This window comes from Balaenoptera musculus, chromosome 16, assembly GCF_009873245.2.
Source record: "Balaenoptera musculus isolate JJ_BM4_2016_0621 chromosome 16, mBalMus1.pri.v3, whole genome shotgun sequence".
Classification (NCBI taxonomy): Eukaryota; Metazoa; Chordata; class Mammalia; order Artiodactyla; family Balaenopteridae; genus Balaenoptera; species Balaenoptera musculus.
Genome location: NC_045800.1, coordinates 10,669,887 through 10,692,071, shown reverse-complemented (window position 1 = coordinate 10,692,071; position 22,185 = coordinate 10,669,887). Strand labels below are relative to the sequence as shown.

Sequence of the window (22,185 nt, the reverse complement as noted above, 5' to 3'; positions counted from 1 at the left end):
AGACAGGGCTCCTTTTCTTTGGCTTCTGACATCAGGCCTAGAGTCAGGTGTGTTATGACAAATACAGAACATCGTGTTGTCAAATGGTAATCTGGCAGTCAAGCAATGAAAGACATGCTTTCATTGTATGAAAAGGGCATACGATGGGCAGTGCATTTTATTCCATTAGAAAATGTTAAATTTCTGTATTTCCAAAAAATTCACAAAATAAAGGGCAGATTACATTAGGGAAATATTTGCAAATGATTGCATCTGATTATTGAGTGGAAAAGAGGAGAGTAAAAATAGTTCTTATAGTATGACCTCAGTTTTATAAAAAATAAAACATATATGCACTTTTTAAAGGAAGAAATATTTAGTCACTTAAAAGAAGCCAATATTACCAGGGATCATATATTTTTTGTATTTATGCTCTTCTGAAGCTGCCATATTTTCTACAATAAGTACTTATTTATTTTGTAATTTAGAAAAAAATTAATAGTAAAAAAGAGACAGTTATACTCACTCCTGTGAATTATTTTAGGGAAATAACATAAAATTCAAACCAATTATAAGCATGAAGATATTTACTGTAGCTTTATCTTTGTTATTAAAAATGGAAATAACTTAAATATCAGGCAATAGTGGAACAGCTAAATAAGTTATTGTATATATATTCTGTGAAAGATTGTGAAATCATTCAAATAATAATTATGATGACTATATAAGTATTACAATTATGATAGAAGTTTCAAAGAAAAAGATTAAGGGCTTCCCTGGTGGCGCAGTGGTTAGGAGTCCGCCTACCAATGCAGGGGACACGGGTTTGAGCCCTGGTCCAGGAAGATCCCACATGCCGCAGAGCAACTAAGCCCGTGCGCCACAGCTACTGAGCCTGCGCTCTAGAGCCCACGTGTCATAACTGTTGAGCCCACGTGCCACAACTACTGAAGCCCACGCACCTAGAGCCCGTGCTCCACAACAAAGAGAAGCCACCACAATGAGAAGCCGCGCATCGCAATGAAGAGTAGCCCCATCTCGCCTCAACTACAGAAAGCCTGCGAGCAGCAACGAGGACCCAACGCAGCCAAAAATAAATAAATAAATAAATAAATTTTTTAAAAGAGAAAAGAAAAAGATTAATAAAATGTATGTGTATTATGAAATTGTGTAAAATATGTCTTCATTTGGACAGGATTGGGAGAAAAACATGTGAATATAAAAAATTACATTAGCAAATAAAGATTGTGGATACATTTTTCTCTTTTAAAAAAATTGTGATATTGTTCTTTATATTTCAAAGGAGTAAAACTAGATGCTCTTAGATAAACACTTTCAGTATATGTCAGGGGGCTATGAGTGCCCTGCTTTGTCTTATGCTGGCTTCTAGGCCTCTTGATTTAGTCTGTCCACACTCAAGGCTTATCACAGGGCAGACTTTCAATTACAAATCAGTCATCTACCTTGAGTAGAAATACAAGTATGACACTTAGAGATTCGACGTATCAGTGGCAAGTTGGCATTTGTTTTTAATTGCAACAATCGGAGGATTCTGTGAAAGACCAGACAATGTTGTGAAAGCCTGTTAGAGTGTCTCACAATCTATTTCCACCAAGGTCCAAGCTCATTAAGAATGTGAAAATCAATAGAATCATTTCTTCCCAAGAAATCATGATTGCCTACCACATACAACCTCGTGGGCTTAATCTAATTTATGAAATGCTATTCCGTGAGCACAATATTAAGACATTGTTTATTTGGACTAATAAAATTCTGATGAATAAACCAAATAAGGAAGTCCTCTAGTTTATTCTTCCCTTAAAAACAGCCAATAACTGGATCAACACACACTGACAGAACCTAAGTGGCCCCAGGAATGAGATTTGCTGGCAGGTCCATTATGTGGACCCTTCCTGGAAAGAGGGAAAGGGTGAGAACGGGTGCTGACCTGGCTTCTCGTCCTTAATACCCGGGACAACTATCACACTGGAGAATCTTACACGCAATATTTTTAACCCCTAAATTTGTCCAAAGTCACAGAGCTAGGAGGTGGCGGGACCAGAGCAGGACTCCTGTCTGTCTGTCTGTCTGGCTGTCTAACCGCAAAGCCCTCGCTGTCTCCAGCAACTCCTAACTGCCTCTCCTTGTGTGCAGGATGAAAGAGAAACACATCCCTCACACAGCTTCCTCGGGAGAAATCCATTTCATCATGACTGCTTTTCTCAGAAACATCCTTTAGTCTAATAAACCTCAATTACCATGTCATAAGGTGCGGTGACTGATCCATTATACTGTAATAATTATCCATAATATGTAGAGACATAAAAAGAGATCAATAACGAGAGTAACCAGATAATAAATCAGACTGATGATTATCCACGAGGAAGTAAGGAGTGGGCGGAAGGTGTTTAAAGAAAAACTCAAGGAAAGATAGGCAGATGCCAAGTCTAGGCTGTCAATCTAGTACCCCTCCCCTTCAGCCAATCCCCCGCTCAGCTGCCAACTGTGCCTCCCACGTTACTGGGTGCCTTTCCTTTAAAATGTACTGCCTGCACAAAGTGTGCACTCCTGGTCCCCATTTCATCCCCTTTGACAATGTCACAACCACTCCTAAACCTCACATGAAAGCTCTGTATCCTGGACTGAGTCCTAACCAGGTAGAGGTTCGCCTCTGTCACTGGCCAGAAATGTGATCTTGGGTAAGTCCCTTCCCCTTTCTGAGGTTGAGTTTCTTTATCTAGAACATGGGGTTGGCGATAGCTACCACTGACGAAACAAGGTTGGTTTGGAATTCAAATGCTTTCGTTTAAATAAGACAGGATTGACCAATTTAAAATACCAATGTTATAAGGAAAATACTCTAACAGATGCAGTAAATGTCTTGGCACAAAGTGGTGCTAGAGTTAGCGGGAGGCTGAGTGACCAAGGGTCAAGAGCAGGGTCTCAGTAAAGACACAGCCTGAGAACGGAGGCTCGGGGGACCCAAGCCTGGAAGAGAATGAGGCGTTGTCATCCCAAAAGATACACAAGCTGCAGCCCCTATCCTTTAAAAGCTAATCCCTGAGGCCACCGGCCCTGAGCTTCAAACAGCATTGTAAGCACGATGTGATTGCAGGGCGGTCAGCAGAGCACTGGTTGGGGCTTGCTCGGCAGCTCAAACAGCCTGTGTCTTTGGCTATGTGTGAGGACAGCCTGGTCTTTTAGAAAGAGCTGAGTTAGCCCCTTCAGGCCAACGTCATCATGGTCCATCCAGAACTTCGATTCCCCAAACCCTGTCTGATGTGTTCCCTTAAAACCCTGGTCTTAAAGCTGGTCACTGTGGTTTTGGTATCCTGGTGACTGACACAGCAAATTCAACTCCACTTTTACCCAAATCCTCATTACTTCTTCTTTTTGCAGGATGCATCTTAGAGAGGGAAGATCTTTCTTCAAATTCAAGGTGATAAAGCTTAGAGGGGCCAGTGCTATCAGAAAAAAAAAAAAAAAAAGGCCTAGATTTTTATCCCAGCTCTGTCAGTAAATTACAAGGTACTTAGGAACCCAAGTGCTGTGTTAGGCTCTTTTAATGTATTATCTAATGTAATGCTTTTAATCATCCAAGGATCATTACCAACCCCCTCTAAAAAATAGAAGAAAAGGAGGCTTAATCAACTCAAGTAATTTGCCCAAAGTCACAATAAATGCCCTTCTATTACTGATACTAACCATCCATGACTCCCTAGGACCAGAAGAAGGAAATCCAGTATAAGGATCAAAGAAAAGGCTTAGCTCACATGGAAAGTCCTTAGCTCACTGCCTGACACGTGGTTAATTCCCAGCAAATGATACCTGGTATCAGTAATAGAAGTGAATTAAAAGAACCTTTAAAGGATCACATACAGTGCGTGGATTCCATGGACTTGTGCACATAGAAGCACTTGGTGTGAGAAGACATTTGGACAAGTGTGAAGGCCAGGAACCGAGCAGGACTACCAACAGTGTGACTGAAGTTGCTCATTACGTGCCATCCTAAGTGAGAGAAAACAAAAACACAATTAAAAGCTACGGAAATAGTAAAATATGCAAATAAAACAAAAAGACAAATTTTTAATTCCTAAATTTTCTCTTTGACTAATTTCATTATTCCTAGGCATGTGACCTGTCCTTACACACCATGTTTCAGCATCAGAATTATGTTCCTGTCCCTTTCCACAATCAGGCCGCAACCAGGCCACCGCTATATTTCTTAGTTTTGGAAATAAGACCATGACTTCAGTCCTTGACCTTATTGGGTATATGTGCTCAGCCAAGCGGCTCCACATTCATGTTGCTACCTATAGAATGGGAGAATTTTTGGGTAAATCTGATAAGGGATTTGTGTCTAAAGTATGTAAGGAATTTTTATAACTCAGTAGTGAACAGGCAAATAACCCAATTGAAAAATGAGCCAAAAATCTGAATAACATTTATCCAAAGAAGATATATAAATGGCCAATAAACACATGGAAAGATGCTCAACATCGTTAGCCATTAGAGAAATGCAAACCAAAACCACAATGAGAACCACTTCACACTCACTAGGATGGCTACAAAAAGACAGAGAATAAAAAGTGTTGGGGAGAATGTGGAGAAAGTGCCAGCCTCATACACCGCTGATGGGATGTAAAATGGTGCAGCAGCCTCTTTGGAAAACAATCTTGTAGTTCCTTAAAAAGTTAAACATTAGAATTACTGTATGAGCCGGCAGTTCCAGCCCTAGGTATATACCCAAGAGAAATGAAAACATATGTTCACGTAAAAACCTGCACAGGAATGTTCACAGTAGCATTATTTGTAATAGCTGGAAGGTAAAAACAACACAAATGTGCATTAACAGATGAATGGATAAATAAAAGGTGCTATATCCATACAATGAAATATTATTCAGAAATAAAAATAATAAAGTACTGCTATATACTGCAAAATGGAAAAATTTGAAAACATTACGCTAAGGGAAGAAGACAGGTACAAAGAGCCAAATGTTGTATGATTCCATTTCTGTGAAATGTCCAGAATAGGCAAATCTATGGAGATAGTAGATTAGTGGTTGCCTAGGGATGAGGAGGGAGTCATGAGGTCAGGGGGAAATGATGACTGACTGTTAACGGGTATAGGATTTCTTTTTGAAGTGACGAAATAGTCTAAAATTGAATGTGGTGATGGTTGCAAAGCTCTGTGAATATACTAAAACCAACCAAATTGTGTGATTAAGTAGGTGAATTATATGAATTATATCTCAATAAAAGTATGATTTTTAAAAAATCCTATGCTTCCCAGGCAGCTGGCATTCATTGCAACTGGACCGTGGTGTGGATTGTGCCATGGAGGGCAATGTGGTGCTGTCAGTAGTTAAAAGTATCAGTTCTGGAATCAGATTCACCTGGGTTCCAACACTGGCTCTGCCTTTTATTGACTGTATAACTTCAGGCAACTCTGTGAACCTTAATTTTGTCATCCATAGGATACTTGTTATAATACAGCCTTATGACTTTGAGTAGATTCAGTGGGATGATGCAGGTGAAGGGCTTATCATAGTACCTGGCATTTTATGAGTGCTCCATAGTAAGCAACTGACTTCATCACCTTCATCCTCAACATCTCCATCCATGGTCAAACCAATTTACCAGTGCTCTCTCTGATGTGACCTTGGAAATTTCACTCACAAAGTGATTTATTCAGTAATATATTATTTCTGTCTTCATCCCTTTCCTCTGCTTTGTCCCACCCACACAGAGTAGTAATCAGAAATATCACCATTATATTCTTATCTCCACCAACTTTAAAAGAGGAAAAAAAGTTGTCCTAGTTTAGGGAAGCAAATGAGACAGCAGTGGAAGGATGCTCTGAGCCCACTTTACCTGGCTTTGGAGTTGACGTCATTGGACGTGGAGTGAAATGGTAATTTTTCAGGCATAGAAGAGGAGCTTAGGTTCTTTCCCATGGAAAGAGCAATTGTCCAATGTGTTTATTCTGTCTTCCACACTGGCCAAGACAGACGCTTCAGAGAAAGTCATAAAAACCCATTAACATACTTAATTCACACTCTCGTATCATGGGAGACATATTACTGTCCCAACCCCAGCTGTTCATCCATCCTTGCCCTGAATATTCAACATTCATGTCCTCAAGGTAGCTTACAGATTCAAACTAATTAATTCCTCTTCCTATAAGAGGGTTCCCTGCTCCCCTTCTCCACTTGTGAGCTTCTGCGCTGACTCCTTACTGTCACCTCATGCCTGGTTGACCTTATGCTTAAGGCCATTTAAAACTCTTGCACCATCAGTCATTTATTGAGGACCAGGAAGAGTGTTGGGCATTGGGAAGAAAGGAATATTGAGATTTGGTTCCTTTCTGAGAGGAGTTCTAAGTCTACTAGAGTGTATTTATTCTGCTATAACACAGTTGCCTAAAAATGTATTAGTCTCCCTTGCTAGACAAACATATCTGCAGATAACAATAATGTAGGGTATAAATATTGAAATAGCACAGAAGGACAGCACAGAAGAGTGGTTTCTCAGAGGTCACTACACACTTCCATTTACAACTCACTGGCCAGAATTTAGCCTTATGACTTGATCTAGTTGTAAGGGAAGCTGGGGTATGTATTAATTTAATGGAGTGATAATGTGCCTGGAAACAAATTGTGGTTACGTTCCTAAGAAGGAAGGTGGGAATAAATTCTGGGAGCCAATTAGCAATCTCTGTCACAGGAGGCACCAATGATTTTTAATGAGGGAGTGGTATATTTAGATCTGTGGTTATGGGTATCTCTGCTAGCCCCAAAGTATCATCAGTAGGGAGGGATGTGGGGCAGGGAAGGCAGGACAGCAAGGGAAGGGAAGGGAAGGGAAGCAGCAACAACTGCCAGAGAACAACTAAAAGCCAAAATGTATTCATTAACTTTAACAAATAAGAGGACGTTGTCGGTAATCTTTGAGAAAGCTGTTTTATAAGAGTGATAAGGTGGATACAACGACCCATGATGACAAAATTACCATTACTTTTGTTCCTTTTGTTGATCAAGGAACTAGCAATGTGTTGGGGGAGAGACAGAAGACTGCAAAAATTGTAAAGAAATCATTGTGTCGAGTGTTAAAGGATAAAAAAAGTGTGGAGTACAGAGGAGGGAGGCACTGAGTCTGACTTGAAGGAGAGCAGCAGAGGAGAAACTGCCAAACGAAAGCTACCCCAACAAACAGACGAACAGGCAAAGGGCACTTGGCCTCAGGAGAAACGCTATTTTTGTGGTTGTTGTTTTTAAAGTATTTCCAAGGCCAGATATGGAGTATTCTCCATATTTGCAAATTTTTTATGTTCCGGCCATTCTTCTCATTCACTCTCTCCATTCATCCAATTAACTTCACACATGCATTTATTCTATAAACTCCATGAGGGCGGAGACTTTGTGTCTTCTTCATCACCACATCTTCGATGCCTACAACAGTGCCTGTCATTGGTAGTTGCCCTAAGTGAACTAATCCAAGGCAGAAAGGCTAATTGGGGCTTTTAGCTCCTGCTTTTCACCATTTCCAGCAGGGCACATAGGTCTACGCAGTCCCAGTCTGAACAAACCGTACGTAACCAGAGTCAGCACCTCTTTCTTCCAGGAACCACCGGCTCCTACGCAGAGCTGCGGAACCGCTACAGCGGCGGCATCCTGAAGCAGCCGGAACATAGGCGTGGCGGAACCTGAAGGAAGCCGTATCTGGGGGCGGTGGAACCTCGGATTCGGCGGAACCAAACTGCGGCGCCCACGGAGCCACCCGGACTCTGTTTGGAGCGGAAGCGCAGTGGTCGCCGCTTCCTGGTTGCGGGTCGGCGTCGAGGGCCGGGCTTAGCCGCAGCGATGTTGCCCTACACGGTGAATTTTAAGGTGTCGGCGCGCACCCTCACCGGGGCCCTCAGTGCCCACAACAAGGCGGCGGTGGACTGGTGAGGGCGCGGGGCTCCGAGGCCGCCAGGCTCGGCCAGGAGTTTGTGAGGGGAAGGGGACAAAACAAGAGGTTTCACCCCCCCCCCCCCGCTTAGTTTGGCCTCGCAAAGACTGGGTGCCGCCTTCACACTTGGAGATTTTCATTTAAATGCTGGATTTTTGTTGTTACTGTAAAAGCCGTAAATGCCCCATGTGGGAACTTTCCCGGTGTGGATATATTTGCCCTCGTTCTCCCATCTCTGTTTCTCTTTGCTCTTTTCCCCACACCTTCCTCACCCTCCCAGTCCCGTCTCTTAACCTCTCTCCAGTCTCCAGCCTTCTCTCCCCAATGTCAATTCCCCGACCACATTCTCGTCCCCATTCTGTCCATTCTGTCTTCTTTCTCTTTCATCCCTGTCTCTTACCTTTATTCGTTCAACAGTGTGCCGGACCCTGTGCCAGGCACCTGTGCTCTCGCCGGCACTTCATTTCACCTTTATCGGTTTACTGTAAAATGACACTGCAGATTAACAACTAGACAGATATAAAGCAAACTGCGGTCGCTGTGGCTACTGGGAATGTTGGCAAGAGTACCGAAACCTCTTGTTCACTGTTTGTCTTTTTATCTGGTGGGAAGGACCGGGGCTAATCACAGAAACCGGGGAGCGTGGTCCCACGCACTTTGTGGATGCTCAGTATTCAAAGTTGAATAAGACGAGGTATATGCCCTCAAAGGCAAATAGACGACGGGAGTTGCTTTATACGTCTTCACGGCTCTACGTGCATATCTCTCAGAACCTTTTTTTATCTGAAAGAAAAACTAAACAAGCTTTTTTAAAGCTAAACTAGACATTTTATTTAAATGGTATAATGTAAAATACTAGCCTTTGGGCTTAAATAATTTTATTAATGGTGGTGCATGTTAGATTTCTCACTTATTTAGGCTGCCTCTTGGCAAGAGAGAAGTTGCTTTGCTTTGCTTTTTACTTAAATTTTAACACTTTTTGTTAGGGGCTGGCAAGGTTTAATTGCTTATGGATGTCATTCGCTGGTGGTAGTGATTGATTCCAATACTGCTCAAACGCTTCAAGTTTTAGAAAAACATAAAGCTGATGTTGTCAAGGTAAGTCAGATCCTACTTTGACCCTATAACATATTGTCTATTCTAAAGTTTTAAATATCGCTAGAATCTCAGTAAGTCATATGTACACATGTTGAATAGGTTTTAAGTATGATAATCTATTTGGGATAGCCTAGTATTTCCATATATAATGTCACATCAGGATGAGCTAGAATGGCTCAGATGAGCTAGGATGAGCTAAAATGCTAGTTCTTAGGTCATTTCAAAGCTGGTGGAAAACACTAATTCTACCATGTACTGGACCACTCATTCACTCATTAATTTTGAGCACCTAACATGTGCAAAGGATATAGAGATGAAAGCCCTCAAGCAATTCATTGTCTAGTGAGGAAGAATGAAAAGAAAACACACAAATACAGTGTGGTAGGTGAGACCTGCCTAATATGCTGTGGAAAGACAAAGGAGCTACAGGTCACCTCGTTTTAGGGATCAGAGGAGGGTCTCAGAAGTCTTTTCATTTTAGGAACTGGTAAACAGTAGTTGGCCAAGTGAAAATTGGGAGAGGTGCACTGCAGGAAAAAGGGAGAATATACACAAAGGGAAGTAATATGTGTGAGGATGGCTAAAAGATGGGATACACATGTAGGAGTGATGAAAGAAGGCAGCTGGAGAAATTCACCTGCCCCGAAAGGTTTGTAAGATTATGAAGGAATCTGGATTTTTACATAGGAGATTGATATGATCGTATTTGCATTTTAGAAAAACTCATTCTGGAATCAGTGGAGGATCTGTTGGAAAAAGGCAAGACAAGGCAGTGGGATCATTTAGGAGAACTGCAGTAATTTGGGCAGGAAATTCTTAGGGCCTAAAATAAAGCGGAGGCGTGAAGGAGTTACATTTAGGAGCTAAGAGGTAAACTTGATAGCCTTTATAGTAAACAATCTTAAGGGAGAGTCAGAATAGAATGACTCCAAGGTTTCTGTTGAGTAGTTGAATGGCAGTGTTGCTTTGATGAGGTGAGTGTGTGAGAAGTCGGTGAGTTTAAGTGTTTAACGTGCAAAGTCTGAGACACCTGGCGCAATTGAATTACACTGATCTGAAATTTTAGGAGACATGTTACAATTGGAGATAGAGATTTGGGGTCTTTTTCGTTGTTAACAGCTTTACTGAGATATTCATACCATTTAAATTCACCCGTTTAAAGCATACAATTCCCTGGCTTTCAGTATATCCACAGAGCTGTGTAGCTGTCACCACAGTCAGTTTCATAACCCCCAAAAGAAACCCTGTACCCATTAGCAGTTGCCACCCATGCCTTTTCCCCGTCCCCTTCATCCCTAGGCAGCCACTAATCTACTTTCTGTCCTGTAGATTTGTCTGTTCTAGGCATTTCAAATAAATGAGACGATACGATATGTGCCTGGCTTCTTTCACCTAGCATAATGTTTCAAGGTTCATCCATGCCGTAGCATATGTCAATAACTCTGTTCCTTTTTATTGCTGAATAATATTCCATTGTATGAAATACAATATTTATTTATTGATGGACATTTGGGTATTTCCCACTTTTTAGGTATTATGAATAATACTGCTGTGAACATTTGTGCACAGTCTGTTTGTGTGAACCTATGTTTTCATTTCTCTTGGATATATGCCTAGGATTAGAATTGCTGACTCGTGGTAACTCTATGTTTAACTTTTTGAGGAACTGCCAGACCATTTTCCAAAGAGGCTGCACTATTTTACATTCCTATAGCAGCGTATGAAGGCTCCAATTTCTCCTCATCCTGAACAACACTTGTTATTACATGTCCTTTTGATTATAGCCATCCTAGCAGATATGAAGTGGTTCTCATTGTGGTTTTGGTTTGCATTTCTCTGATGGCTAATGATGTTTAGCATCTTTTCATGTGTTTTTTGGCCATTTGTAGATCTTCTTTGAGAAGTGTCTGTTCATTCCTTTGCCCATTTTAAAATTGTATTTTTAAAAATTTTGGAGTTGTAAGAGTTCTTTATGTATTCTAGATACAAGTCCCTTATCAGATATATGGTTGGCAAATATTTTCCCTCATTCTGTGAGTTATCTTCACTTTTTTGATAGTGCCCTATGAAGCACAAGTTTTAAATTTTGATGTAGGTATAATTTTTTTTCTTTTGTTGCTGTATCCAAGAACCATTGCTCTTCCCAATGTCAAGAAGATTTACACCTTTGTTTTCATCTAAGAATGTATGGTTTTAGCTCTTGTATTTAAATTTCAGATCCATTTTGAGTTAATTTTTGTGTGTAATGTGAAGTAGAGAAAAATACAGGTGATTTTTTTTTTTTAATACTAACATGTATCTTGTGATCTTGCTAAACTTGTTAGATCTAGTAATTTGGGTGAATTTTTTTTTTTTTAACATAGACAATCACGTTATCTGCAGATAACGACAAGTTTGGGTTTTTCACTGATAATCTGGTGTCTTTTATTTCTTTTCCTTTGTCCTATTGTGTTGACTAGGACCTCTACTACAATGAATAGAAGTGGAGGGAGGATACTCTTGTCTTATTCCTGAGCCTAGGAGGAAAGCATTCAGTCCTTCACCATCAATTCTGATGTTAGGTATAGGTGGTTTTTTGGTTTTTTTGTTTTTTTTTATTTTGAGAAAAAATATATTCTCTCTCCCCCCCCCATTTCTATCTTTTTGGCATTTCTGGAGTTTTCATTTCTTAGTGTAGATCTGTGTTTCAGTCTGGTGTCATACTCCTTTTGCCTGAAGAATTTCCTTTAAGTCCTTGAGGTATCTGATCCTCTCAGCTGGTTGATCCTCTCAGCTTTTGTTTGGCTGAGAAACTATTTCACCAGTTTTTTTGTTTTTTGTTTTTGTTTTTCTTTTTTTCTTGTAGTGCCTTAAAGATATCACTCCCAGCTTGGGTAATTTTTAATGAGAAATTTTTGTCTTTGTTTCTGTGTATGCATTGTATCTTTTCTCATCTCATCTCCTTTTCTTGATTTTCAGCAGTTTGATTATGCTGTGTTTAGGTGATTTTTTTTTTTAACATTTTTATTGTAGTATAATTGCTTTACAATGGTGTGTTAGTTTCTGCTTTATAACAAAGTGAATCAGTTATACATATACATATATCCCCATATCTCTTCCCTCTTGCCTCTCCCTCCCTCCCACCCTCCCTATCCCACCCCTCTAGGTGGTCACAAAGCACCGAGCTGATCTCCCTGTGCTATGCGACTGCTTCCCACTAGCTATCTATTTTACGTTTGGTAGTGTATATATGTCCATGCCACTCTCTCACTTTGTCCCAGCTTACCCTTCCCCCTCCCCGTGTCCTCAAGTCCATTCTCTAGTAGGTCTGATTTTTTTTTTTAATATGTACACTGCTTGACATTTACAAAGATGGAATTCAAGTACTACACACACACACACACACACACACACACACACACACACACACACACACAACAATAATTCTTATCCGTGGTTGTTTTATTCTGTAAAGTTGTTGCAAACGCTGAGTTAGCATATACTGAAACATTGATGGCTCCTCGGGGAAATACACAGTGTGGTTCCGAGTGAGCCTTTAGTCACAATATTTTCATCAACTGATTGATACATAACCTTGTTTTATATGTGTTTCTGTTAAAAGACATTTATTATATATTGTTGATTTATTATCAGTGAGCTCATGACCGACAGCACTATAATTCATGCCTGGACAAAGGTTATTTCACGTGTTTTTTTTCTGTAAGGCATGTCACAACTTCTTGTGCTTAGGAGCACTAGACAGCACTTCAACGCTGCGCTTGAGGACCATTTTAAACAGTGAAATCATCAACAAGAAGCACAAAAATGCAAAAAACATGGTACTTAATAGACCTCAGAAAAGACATTTGTTTACATTATGAGAACTGGAACAAGAGTGCCTCATTCAACCACAGCTGGGATGCAGTTGTATGTTGAGGGACTCAGATTTTTCACTACCCTGCATGTGTCCATGAATGACTGCAAAAGCACTGCAAATACTGATTTCGCAAATAAAATCACAAATACATTTTAGCGAGTAGGCAAATTCACAAATACAGAATCTGCAAATAATGAGGAGGGAGAGTATACTTACATTCACACATGTGAATATACGTATATAAACATTCAAACATATATGCATATATATATATGCCTACGCACACATTTTATCAAAAAAATTCTTGCCTGAGGAAAAGATGTGTTGGAGTAGAAACATAAGGCTTATTAACACTGGAGTTCAGAAAACTTTTTGTTTCCATCTTTTTCATGAAGGCTGTTGGAATTGGTTAGCATGCTTCCCTAACCTAGCATTTTCTATGAGTGCTTACTTATAAATACACACATATGTGTGTCTGTGTACATATGTCTACATAGGTATATACTTGAAGTGTCTGTGGTGTTAAGTTCATTTACTGAACACATACTCGAACGTCAGCTGCAAGCACTGTGTTATAGGCTCGGGGATAGAAATGTGAGCGAGGCCTTGGTGATCCTGCCCTATGGAGTGGGATTGGTGATAGGGTTGGTGATAGGTCAAAAGAAAGTAAACAGAGTAATTACAAAGTGTTGTGTGGGAAATGTTCTGAAGTAAGCAAGTAGGATGCTGAGCTAGAGGGGAGGGGAGGTTGTGTCCAGGGAAGGCCTTGGCTCAGAGTAAGGACTCTGTGTTTTATTCCTTACTCTGCCATTATTCGATGATCAGTTAATTCCTTGATTTTGTGCCAGGATTCTTGTGTTTTTTATTTTTTAAAAAAACTATCTTAATGATATTACTAAAACTATGATGCACAAATTGGTTTTTTAGAGAAAAAACTGTTAACGTTATTTTCCAATTTATGAGAGGGATAGCCAGAGTTTTTGTTTGCTTTTGTTTTTTTTCCTTTGCAAGGTTGTTGTAGCTGTAGGTTGTCTCCTTTTAATTAGAAGAATAGATGCAGGAAAAGATTCTGCTTAGCAATTTAAGGATTTTACATGTTATTTCAGAATTAGATTTTATGGTTATTACTATGATCAAACGATATACCAATGATCATACCATTTTAAGATATGGTATTCTGGAGTTTTTTTTACCTGAATTCCCCAGATTATTAAGGCTGCGCATCATTTTTCATATTTTAAAGGCAGGAACATGGTGATGTTTTCAAAAATATTTTAATTGCAACTTTTAAAAAATATCATAATAATAAAAATGTCTGACTTTCAAGATGGAAGCTAGTTTCCTTTTTTAAAAATTTTTATTGGAGTGTAGTTGATTTACAATGTTGTGTTAGTTTCTGCTGTACAGCAAAGTGAATCAGTTATACATACACACATATCCACTTTTTTTTTTTAGATTCTTTTCCCATGTGACCCATTACAGAGTATTAAGTAGAGTTCTCTGTGCTATACAGCAGGTTCTTATTAGTTATCTATTTTATATATAGTAGTGTGTAAATGTCAATCCCAATCTCCCAATTTATCCCTCCCCCTGCCCTTATCCCTTGGTAATCATAAGTTTGTTTACTATATTCGTGACTGTACTTCTGTTTTGTAAATAAGTTCATTTGTACCCTTTTTTTTAGATTCCACATATAAACAATATCATATGATATTTGTCTTTCTGTACGTGACTTACTTCACTCAGTATGACAATGTCTGGGTCCATTCATGTTGCTATAAATGGCATTATTTTGTTCTTTTTTATGGATGAGTAATATTCCATTGTATGTATGTACCACATTTTTATCCATTCCTCCACTGAGGGACATTTAGTTTGCTTCCATGTCCTGCCTATTGTAAATAGTGCTGCAGTGAACATTGGGGTGCATGTATCTTTTTGAATTATGGTTTTCTCTGGGTATATGCCCAGGAGTGGGATTGCTGGGTCATATGGTAGTTCTTCTTTTGTTTTTTTAAGGAAAATCCATACTGTTCTCCATAGTGGCTGTACCAACTTACATTCCCACCAGCAGTGTAGGAGGGTTCCCTTGTTCCCTATTTTATAATATAAGTGTAGAATGTAGTTTGGGTTCCAGTTGGTGTTCTATGAAAATTATGTGTAGTTTCATCCAGTGCAAGTATTTACTTGATTTGATTTCTTCTTGATACTAGGTTAAATGGGCCAGGGAAAATTATCACCATAACATTGGCTCGCCATATTCCTTGCGCTTAGCTTCTGCTGATGTCAATGGAAAGATCATCGTTTGGGATGTAGCAGCAGGAGTAGCTCAGTGTGAGATCCAGGAGCATGCCAAGCCTATTCAGGGTGAGGAAAGTCTGTACTCCGCCAAGCGTCTGTATTAATACACTTACTCTTAGAGTGGTTGGTTTTTCCCATTCGTTTAATTTCGTCACTTCTCAGTTAACTCTTGATTGTGTTTAGCCTGTTCTGCTGATCCGAATCTAGCTTTCTTTTCCTTATCAATACGCTTCTGGGCTTATTTCCTCAAATCACAGTTGATTTGTGCTTTGGTAAAATGCATTAATTTCAGTCTTGCCCTCAGTTGAGCATGATGATGAGAAAAATGAAGCTGCTGTGAACAGTCTTGTAAATGTAAGCTATGATATAAGTAAGCTTGCCCAAACTGCTCTTTTGAATTAGCCCTCAGTGCTTACTTTCTCTTAATAGAGATAAAATTTTTTTCTCATTTTCATATAGATCATTTGTTAGCTTGCTTATGTTACTGACCTATCATCAATACAGTATTCCTGGGCTCTTCAGGCTTTGACTGAGTGGCTCTCTTGACTGAGTGAATCTTTTAAATGACTATTTAAAAAATACTTGTCAAGTACTTACTGTACTACTGAACTAGATCCTTATCCTCTTTATTGTTATGAAAAAACATGAAATTCTGTAAAGTCCCATTAAGTAATTCCACAGAAACATTAGGAGAGTCTGACATTGATCATGGCTAGGACAGTCTTTGACATAAAGTTTTAAATAATGAATAGTGTAAATTGCTTTGTATTTTCTTTGAAGTAATATTTCAGATTACTTGGAAATTTTGACCTCTAGATTCTAATGTCCAGACAGCTCATTTTTATATAAAATTAGCTTTTCCTATCAGTCCTGACACATATATGCAACATTGAGGGGGGGTAGTTAAGATTTTAAGGATTATGTAAACACACACACACACACAACTAGATATCAAGGACACATTAGACAAATAATTTGAAGTGGGTGATTTCTGAATTTTGCCTTTATTTTTCTGGTCTTTGCAGATGTTCAGTGGTTATGGAATCAAGATGCTTCCCGAGATTTATTGCTTGCTATCCATCCGCCAAATTATATTGTGCTCTGGAATGCAGATACTGGCACCAGACTCTGGAAGAAGAGCTATGCAGATAACATTCTTTCTTTTTCTTTTGATCCTTTTGATCCCTCACATTTGACTTGTGAGTACTAGTTTCTTGTGGAAAATGAGTTGAGGTGTTTGTAACATATATGGTTAATGCTATGTACATAAGATACACACACACACACACACACACACACACACACACACACACACACACACACACCCTTTATACATTTATAATGTTAAAATGAGAAACACATTTAGTTCATATATTTTCAGCTCCTATTACAGATACTAAATCATAACCCATAGCATTTGCAGGTATTCTGATGGTTAGAAATTTAAATCAGCAAGCTAGACCTTCACTGTGTGGAATTTGTGAACAGAATTAGATTAGTCAGAGAAAGAGAGAGTTGCTGTGTTACTCTAATTCAGACTTAATTAAATTTTTTTCTAGGAACATCGAAAGAACCTGAGTCAAGGGTTTCATTTAGTCTGTGGCCAAATTCATTTCTTCCTTTTTAAAAAATTGTTTTAATTCATGCCGTGTATTTTGAGTGCCATAAACAGATGCATGTCAGGAACAGACCAAGCCCAAGGGATTTTTTTCTCGTGGAGGCTGTTTTTCCCAATGTGCTTTTGATATTTTACTGAGCTACTGATCTAAAAATTAGATTCTAGACAGATATTTTTGTGACTAAATTATGTAGAAAATATTTTTTATTCAGTTATCCAACAGATATTTCTTGAGCTATTGTTACATGCCAGGAGTGTTCTGGGAACCTGGAATATATCAGTGAACCAAGGCAAGAATTCCTTCCTTCATAAAGTTTGCATTCTAGTGAGGGAGAGTCAGATTGTAAACGATGAACATAATGAATTAATAAATTACAATATATTAAGAGGTTATAAGTGGTATAAAAAAGTAAAACAAGGTAAAGGGAGTGGGGGAATGGGAGTGGGCAAGTTGTTGTATTAGATAAAGTGGTCAAAGTAGGCTTCATTTTGATATTTGATCAACGACTGGAAGGAGGTAAGGGGATTAACTATGGTAAAGAATGTTTTCCCTGGATTTGAATGACTCAAAATTCTAACATGTATCCACCAACATTTATTGAGGGGTGTGTGCATGTGTGAGTTGATGCAGGGAGAGGAGGACAGACAAGTAGAAATTAAAATGGGAAACACAGCTGTATAAATAATTGCAGTACAATGTGTTTAGGCTTCGTATATATAAATGTGTGTATATGAACGTATGTGTACACTCACTCACTCATTCACTCACTAGTTTGCTGTGAAATGCAGTGCTGTGGGAGCACAGAGGAGGGCTGGCCTAGCTGGCAGAGTCCGGGAGTGAGGGCATCGCAAAAGAAGGGGAATGACTGGGTCCTTGAAGGGTGACTTCTGTAATCTGAAAGGAGAGAGGCTTCAGGCTAATCTACTGCATCTCTGTAATTTGGTTGATGAGAGCACTATATATTTCAAAGCATCAGTTGACCTAACATCTTTAATTTGCTCATTGAATGTGCTGGGGTTGTCATGATTCTTGAATGCTGCTTTGTTCCCTGTGTTTAAAGCAGCCTTGCTGATTGCCAGGATAGATAAGACTTTTATAATCAGATATGTATTAGTATTAGCCAGCCTGTTTTGAGGGGGATTATTTTTTCAGTCATAAAAAGGCATAATTTGTATTGTTAAATGTGGTGCTGCCTCCTTGAATATTTCTGTTTCCTGTACACTTAGTAAACCGCTGTTGGCACTTTACTTTTACTCTAGATGTAAAGAGAAAAAGAACACTCTTTACACATCCTGAGGTTCAATTTGATACTCAAGAAGAAAAAGGAAATATATTTAGACTGAGTAGCTCATGATAATAATGAAAAATTAGTATCATCAAGTCAAATATTTGAACTTACCAAGTGTGGTACGCAGAGCCATATGGGATTTTTTTTTTCTTCTGTGAATTTTATATTCTGAAAGTCTTTGGATTTTGAAGTTATGAGATATAATGAGGAAAGGTTTTTAATGAAAGTCCATGCACTGAATATATTTGGAAGAACAAACATTTGTTCTTTCTGCCAGTAACCTTCTGGTGTCTTTTCAATATAAAACATTAATTTGGAATGCTGAGCTTGGAGGCCTCTGATGAATTGTAATGGACCACCAGTTTCACTGTAACTTGGAGAACATTCCGGTTATGTTATGACTGCATAACACTGCCAGTTCTATATTATTAAAATTATCATTACTTTGCTCTCAAAAGTGTATTGGAATAAAACTCTATGCTAAACTTGATTAAACTTTAATCAGAGTTTTGCTTCTCTCAATACAGTACTCACCAGTGAGGGCATTGTATTCATCTCAGACTTCTCTCCATCCAAGCCACCCTCAGGCCCTGGGAAAAAAGTGTACATATCCAGCCCACACTCCAGCCCAGCTCACAGCAAGCTGGCTGCAGCCACAGGGGCCAAGAAGGCTCTTAATAAAGTGAAAATCTTAATCACTCAAGAGAAACCTAGGTAAGTTACAAGTGTAAAACTAACAGCAACATTCATTTATTTATTCAACATTTATCTAGATATTATCTATTCATGAAAACATCATTTTTGGAGATGTACTAAGATTAATTTTCTTCATGTTACCCTTTCTTGTTTGTAATTTTGAATTTATAAGAGGAAAAATGTTTTTTTGTTTCTTCCCCTAAGAAGAGATTTAGCATTAACGTGGCTCCTTTGTTTCCAGTAATGTGGTAAACAACCCCCACTGATTTTTACACATGAAAAGTTTTGACTTCTGAAAATAAGAGATAAAGATTCTAAGATTATGGCCACTGAACACATTAAAATTGGGGGACAAAGCTGATTTCATTTTAAATACATTTTTCCTGACTTAAATGCTGTGTCATCTCATTAGCCAATAAAATATATGTGTTTTTCTCATGCATGTGAAGATGTTTCCCGTACTGGTTAAGGGCCAAGATTCTAAGGGAAGCTGTAGCTCTGTGGACTCAAAATATAATTTAATCTTGCTCAAATTTCACTCTCCAATCTCTAAAATAGTGTTTAAAAGGATTTCTTAGGGTTGTAAGGATTAATAGGTGCATAGCTTAAGTACTGAACATAGTGTCTGATACTCAATAAGCATTCTTTTGGTAAAGGCTAGCTATTACTGTTATTTCAGAAATTTCAACTGATACAATTTTATTTTAAAGAACTAATTTATGCATTAAAAATAAGATTTCTGTCTTTTCCTAGTGCTTTGGTAGTTCTTATATTTTTATTGCTTTGGTAGTTGTTTTTGGCATTCATTTTTTAAAAGCTTTTATTTTTAATATGGTAAGATTATTCTATCTAGACTTTGTGGGGTAATTACCTAAAAGTGAAAATACAAATTGCTCTACAAATACATTCTGAATTTATATGTAATATCATTTTATATAGTAAACCATAGGCTGATTAAATTCACTAATTTATCCCCACCCTGTGCTGAAATAATTTAGATTGCTCCTTAAATATCTTGAGAACTTTTTATTTACTTTGCATTGATTCTGTATCATAAATAATTATTTTTTGCCTGCATAGTTTTATAAGTTATGATTTATATACGTTATATTTTCTGTCATGTGAATCATATGTTCATCTTGAGTACTGGGGAAATGCATTATTTATCCCTTCAAATAGAACTACTCTGGGTGCTTTCACATACATTATTACATATAATCTTGCTATATCCTGGGCAGTAGTACTGTGCCCACGTATAAATGAGGAAGCTGAGTCTCACATTGTTTAAATGTTACTTAAGCTCACCCAGCTAGGAAATGCAGACCAGGATTTTAATGCAATCCACATCCCTGTCTCTAGTTCTCTAATCTAACTTTATTTGAAGTTCAAACCTTTTAATAAAATTGTTATGTAGAAAAAAGGTACATAATGTATGCCCATTCCTACTGAAATATATTAAATATAAATTTATTATAAAATAAAGTTGTGATTAAATATATACCACAATCACAACTTACTAAAATGAGTTTTGAGACTCTTTAACAGTCTTTATAATCCTCATATCATTTCATCTCTTTTATTTACACGGAAGAAAATGCTGTGGTAAGTGAATAAAATACCAAGCTTTGTTTCAAGAAAGCTTTAAGACAGCTGAAAAGTGAATGAAGGCCTTGCCCAAGCCGTCAGATAGTACAGTGACTCCTGATCCAGTTGCCTAGCCCTAACTGCCCTACGTGCTTTATGTTTTAGTCCTGAGGCTTCATTTCAGCAGTCTGTCTAGTACTTCTAATTACAAAATCAAAATAAAACTACTATCTTGTGAATGCCATATCGTATTGTCACTGACCGCTTCATACCACAGACTTAGACTACTTTACATTTTCAAATATTCAGAAACATGTCTCTATCTGACCTATGCAGTATCATTGTCGTAATTTGCATTTTGGCACAAAGGAGAGAGCTAATTTTTAGATGCTAGCCCATGTTGGTCATTTCAGGAAACAGTTGTACATTCTCATTGACAGTTATTATGTGGAAAGTACAAAATTCAGTCCTTTTTTAGCTTTTTCTGATACGAATAAAGTCTGACTCTTTTTTTTTAATTGAATTATGGTTAATTTACAATGCTATGTTAGTTTCTGGTGTACAGCAAAGTGATTCAGTTATATGTATTATATTACATGTTCTTTTTCAGATTCTTTCCCATTATAGTTTGTTACAGGATATTGAATCTAGTTTCCTGTGCTACACAGTAGGACCTTGTTGTTTATATTTTATATATAGTAGTTTGTGTCTGCTGATCCCAAACGCTTAATTTATCTCTCCCCTACCTCCTTCCCCCTTTGGTAACCATAAATTTGTTTTCTGCTTCTCTGAGTCTGTTTCTGTTTCATGAATAAGTTCATCTGTGAGTCTGACTCATTTCTTGGTGCCTGAAGTAAATGTTTACTTTTTTCAGTGCTGAATTCATAACTCTCAATGATTGCCTTCAGTTGGCATACCTGCCTTCTAAAAGGAATCACATGTTGCTACTCTATCCTCGAGAGATTTTAATCCTTGACCTTGAGGTGAATCAGACAGTGGGTGTGATTGCAATAGAACGAACAGGAGTTCCATTTCTGCAGGTATCTACAGCTTATAAATTATATTACCAAAAGTTGATTATGAATTATGTAGAGAAAAACCATAATCTTGCAAAAGTCCTTAGTCTCACTTTCTCTTTTTCTATTTATTTAAATATTAACAATGTTATTTTACATTCCTTATTTTTCTGCACTTTAGATTGGTTTGATTTAACCCTAGAAATTCTTCTGACTGATCTGGAGATATGTACTGAACTATTTAAGTTACATGGATAAAGACAGATTTTTTAGGATTATTGATGGATTTTTTTAAATGTTCATTTAGTTTTAAAACTAGGGGATTATATGTATATTTTTGTGTTTTGGGGTTTTTTTCACCCATATTCTCTAAATATGAGTTTATGAATCTCACTTTATATACTTTTAAAATCTATTGTTTTTAAAAACAAATACATCATCTATTTAAAGGTAATACCCTGCTTTCAACGTGATGGTTTATTTTGCCTACATGAAAATGGTTGTATAACCTTACGTGTTCGAAGATCTTACAATAGTATTTTCACCACTTCAAGTGAGGAACCAGGTGAGTTTATATCTCACAATAATGTTAATTATATTTTTCTTCAGAATTATTTTATAAAGCTTCATGTGGCAAATACTTACCAAAGCATGGAGTTAATAATAATCCTTGCCTTAAGAAAGTAGAATATGGTTATAACATGAGGCGTAAAAAAGCCCAAGCCCAAGATAATCTCTGAGTGTTGTAACAGTGCACCTCTTGTATGCTGCAAAGATAGTAATATTTTGTAAT

General features: G+C 37.9%; 1 protein-coding gene across 2 annotated transcripts in view; it reads left to right on the top strand.

Moving 5' to 3' along the window:
* The first annotated feature begins 7,783 nt into the window (after positions 1 to 7,783).
* Positions 7,784 to 22,185, top strand: part of WDR11 (WD repeat domain 11) — a 55,968-nt gene continuing 41,566 nt past the window's right edge. Inside the window, exons 1-7 of one of the 2 annotated variants that reach the window (XM_036828636.1) lie at positions 7,784 to 7,929; positions 8,921 to 9,032; positions 15,102 to 15,255; positions 16,215 to 16,388; positions 18,624 to 18,810; positions 21,251 to 21,416; positions 21,843 to 21,957. In XM_036828636.1, the coding sequence (XP_036684531.1) occupies positions 7,844 to 7,929; positions 8,921 to 9,032; positions 15,102 to 15,255; positions 16,215 to 16,388; positions 18,624 to 18,810; positions 21,251 to 21,416; positions 21,843 to 21,957 (994 nt within the window). In that variant the 5' untranslated portion in view covers positions 7,784 to 7,843. The remainder of the gene's footprint in view (positions 7,930 to 8,920; positions 9,033 to 15,101; positions 15,256 to 16,214; positions 16,389 to 18,623; positions 18,811 to 21,250; positions 21,417 to 21,842; positions 21,958 to 22,185) is intronic. The other variant, XM_036828635.1, reaches the window with a different exon arrangement.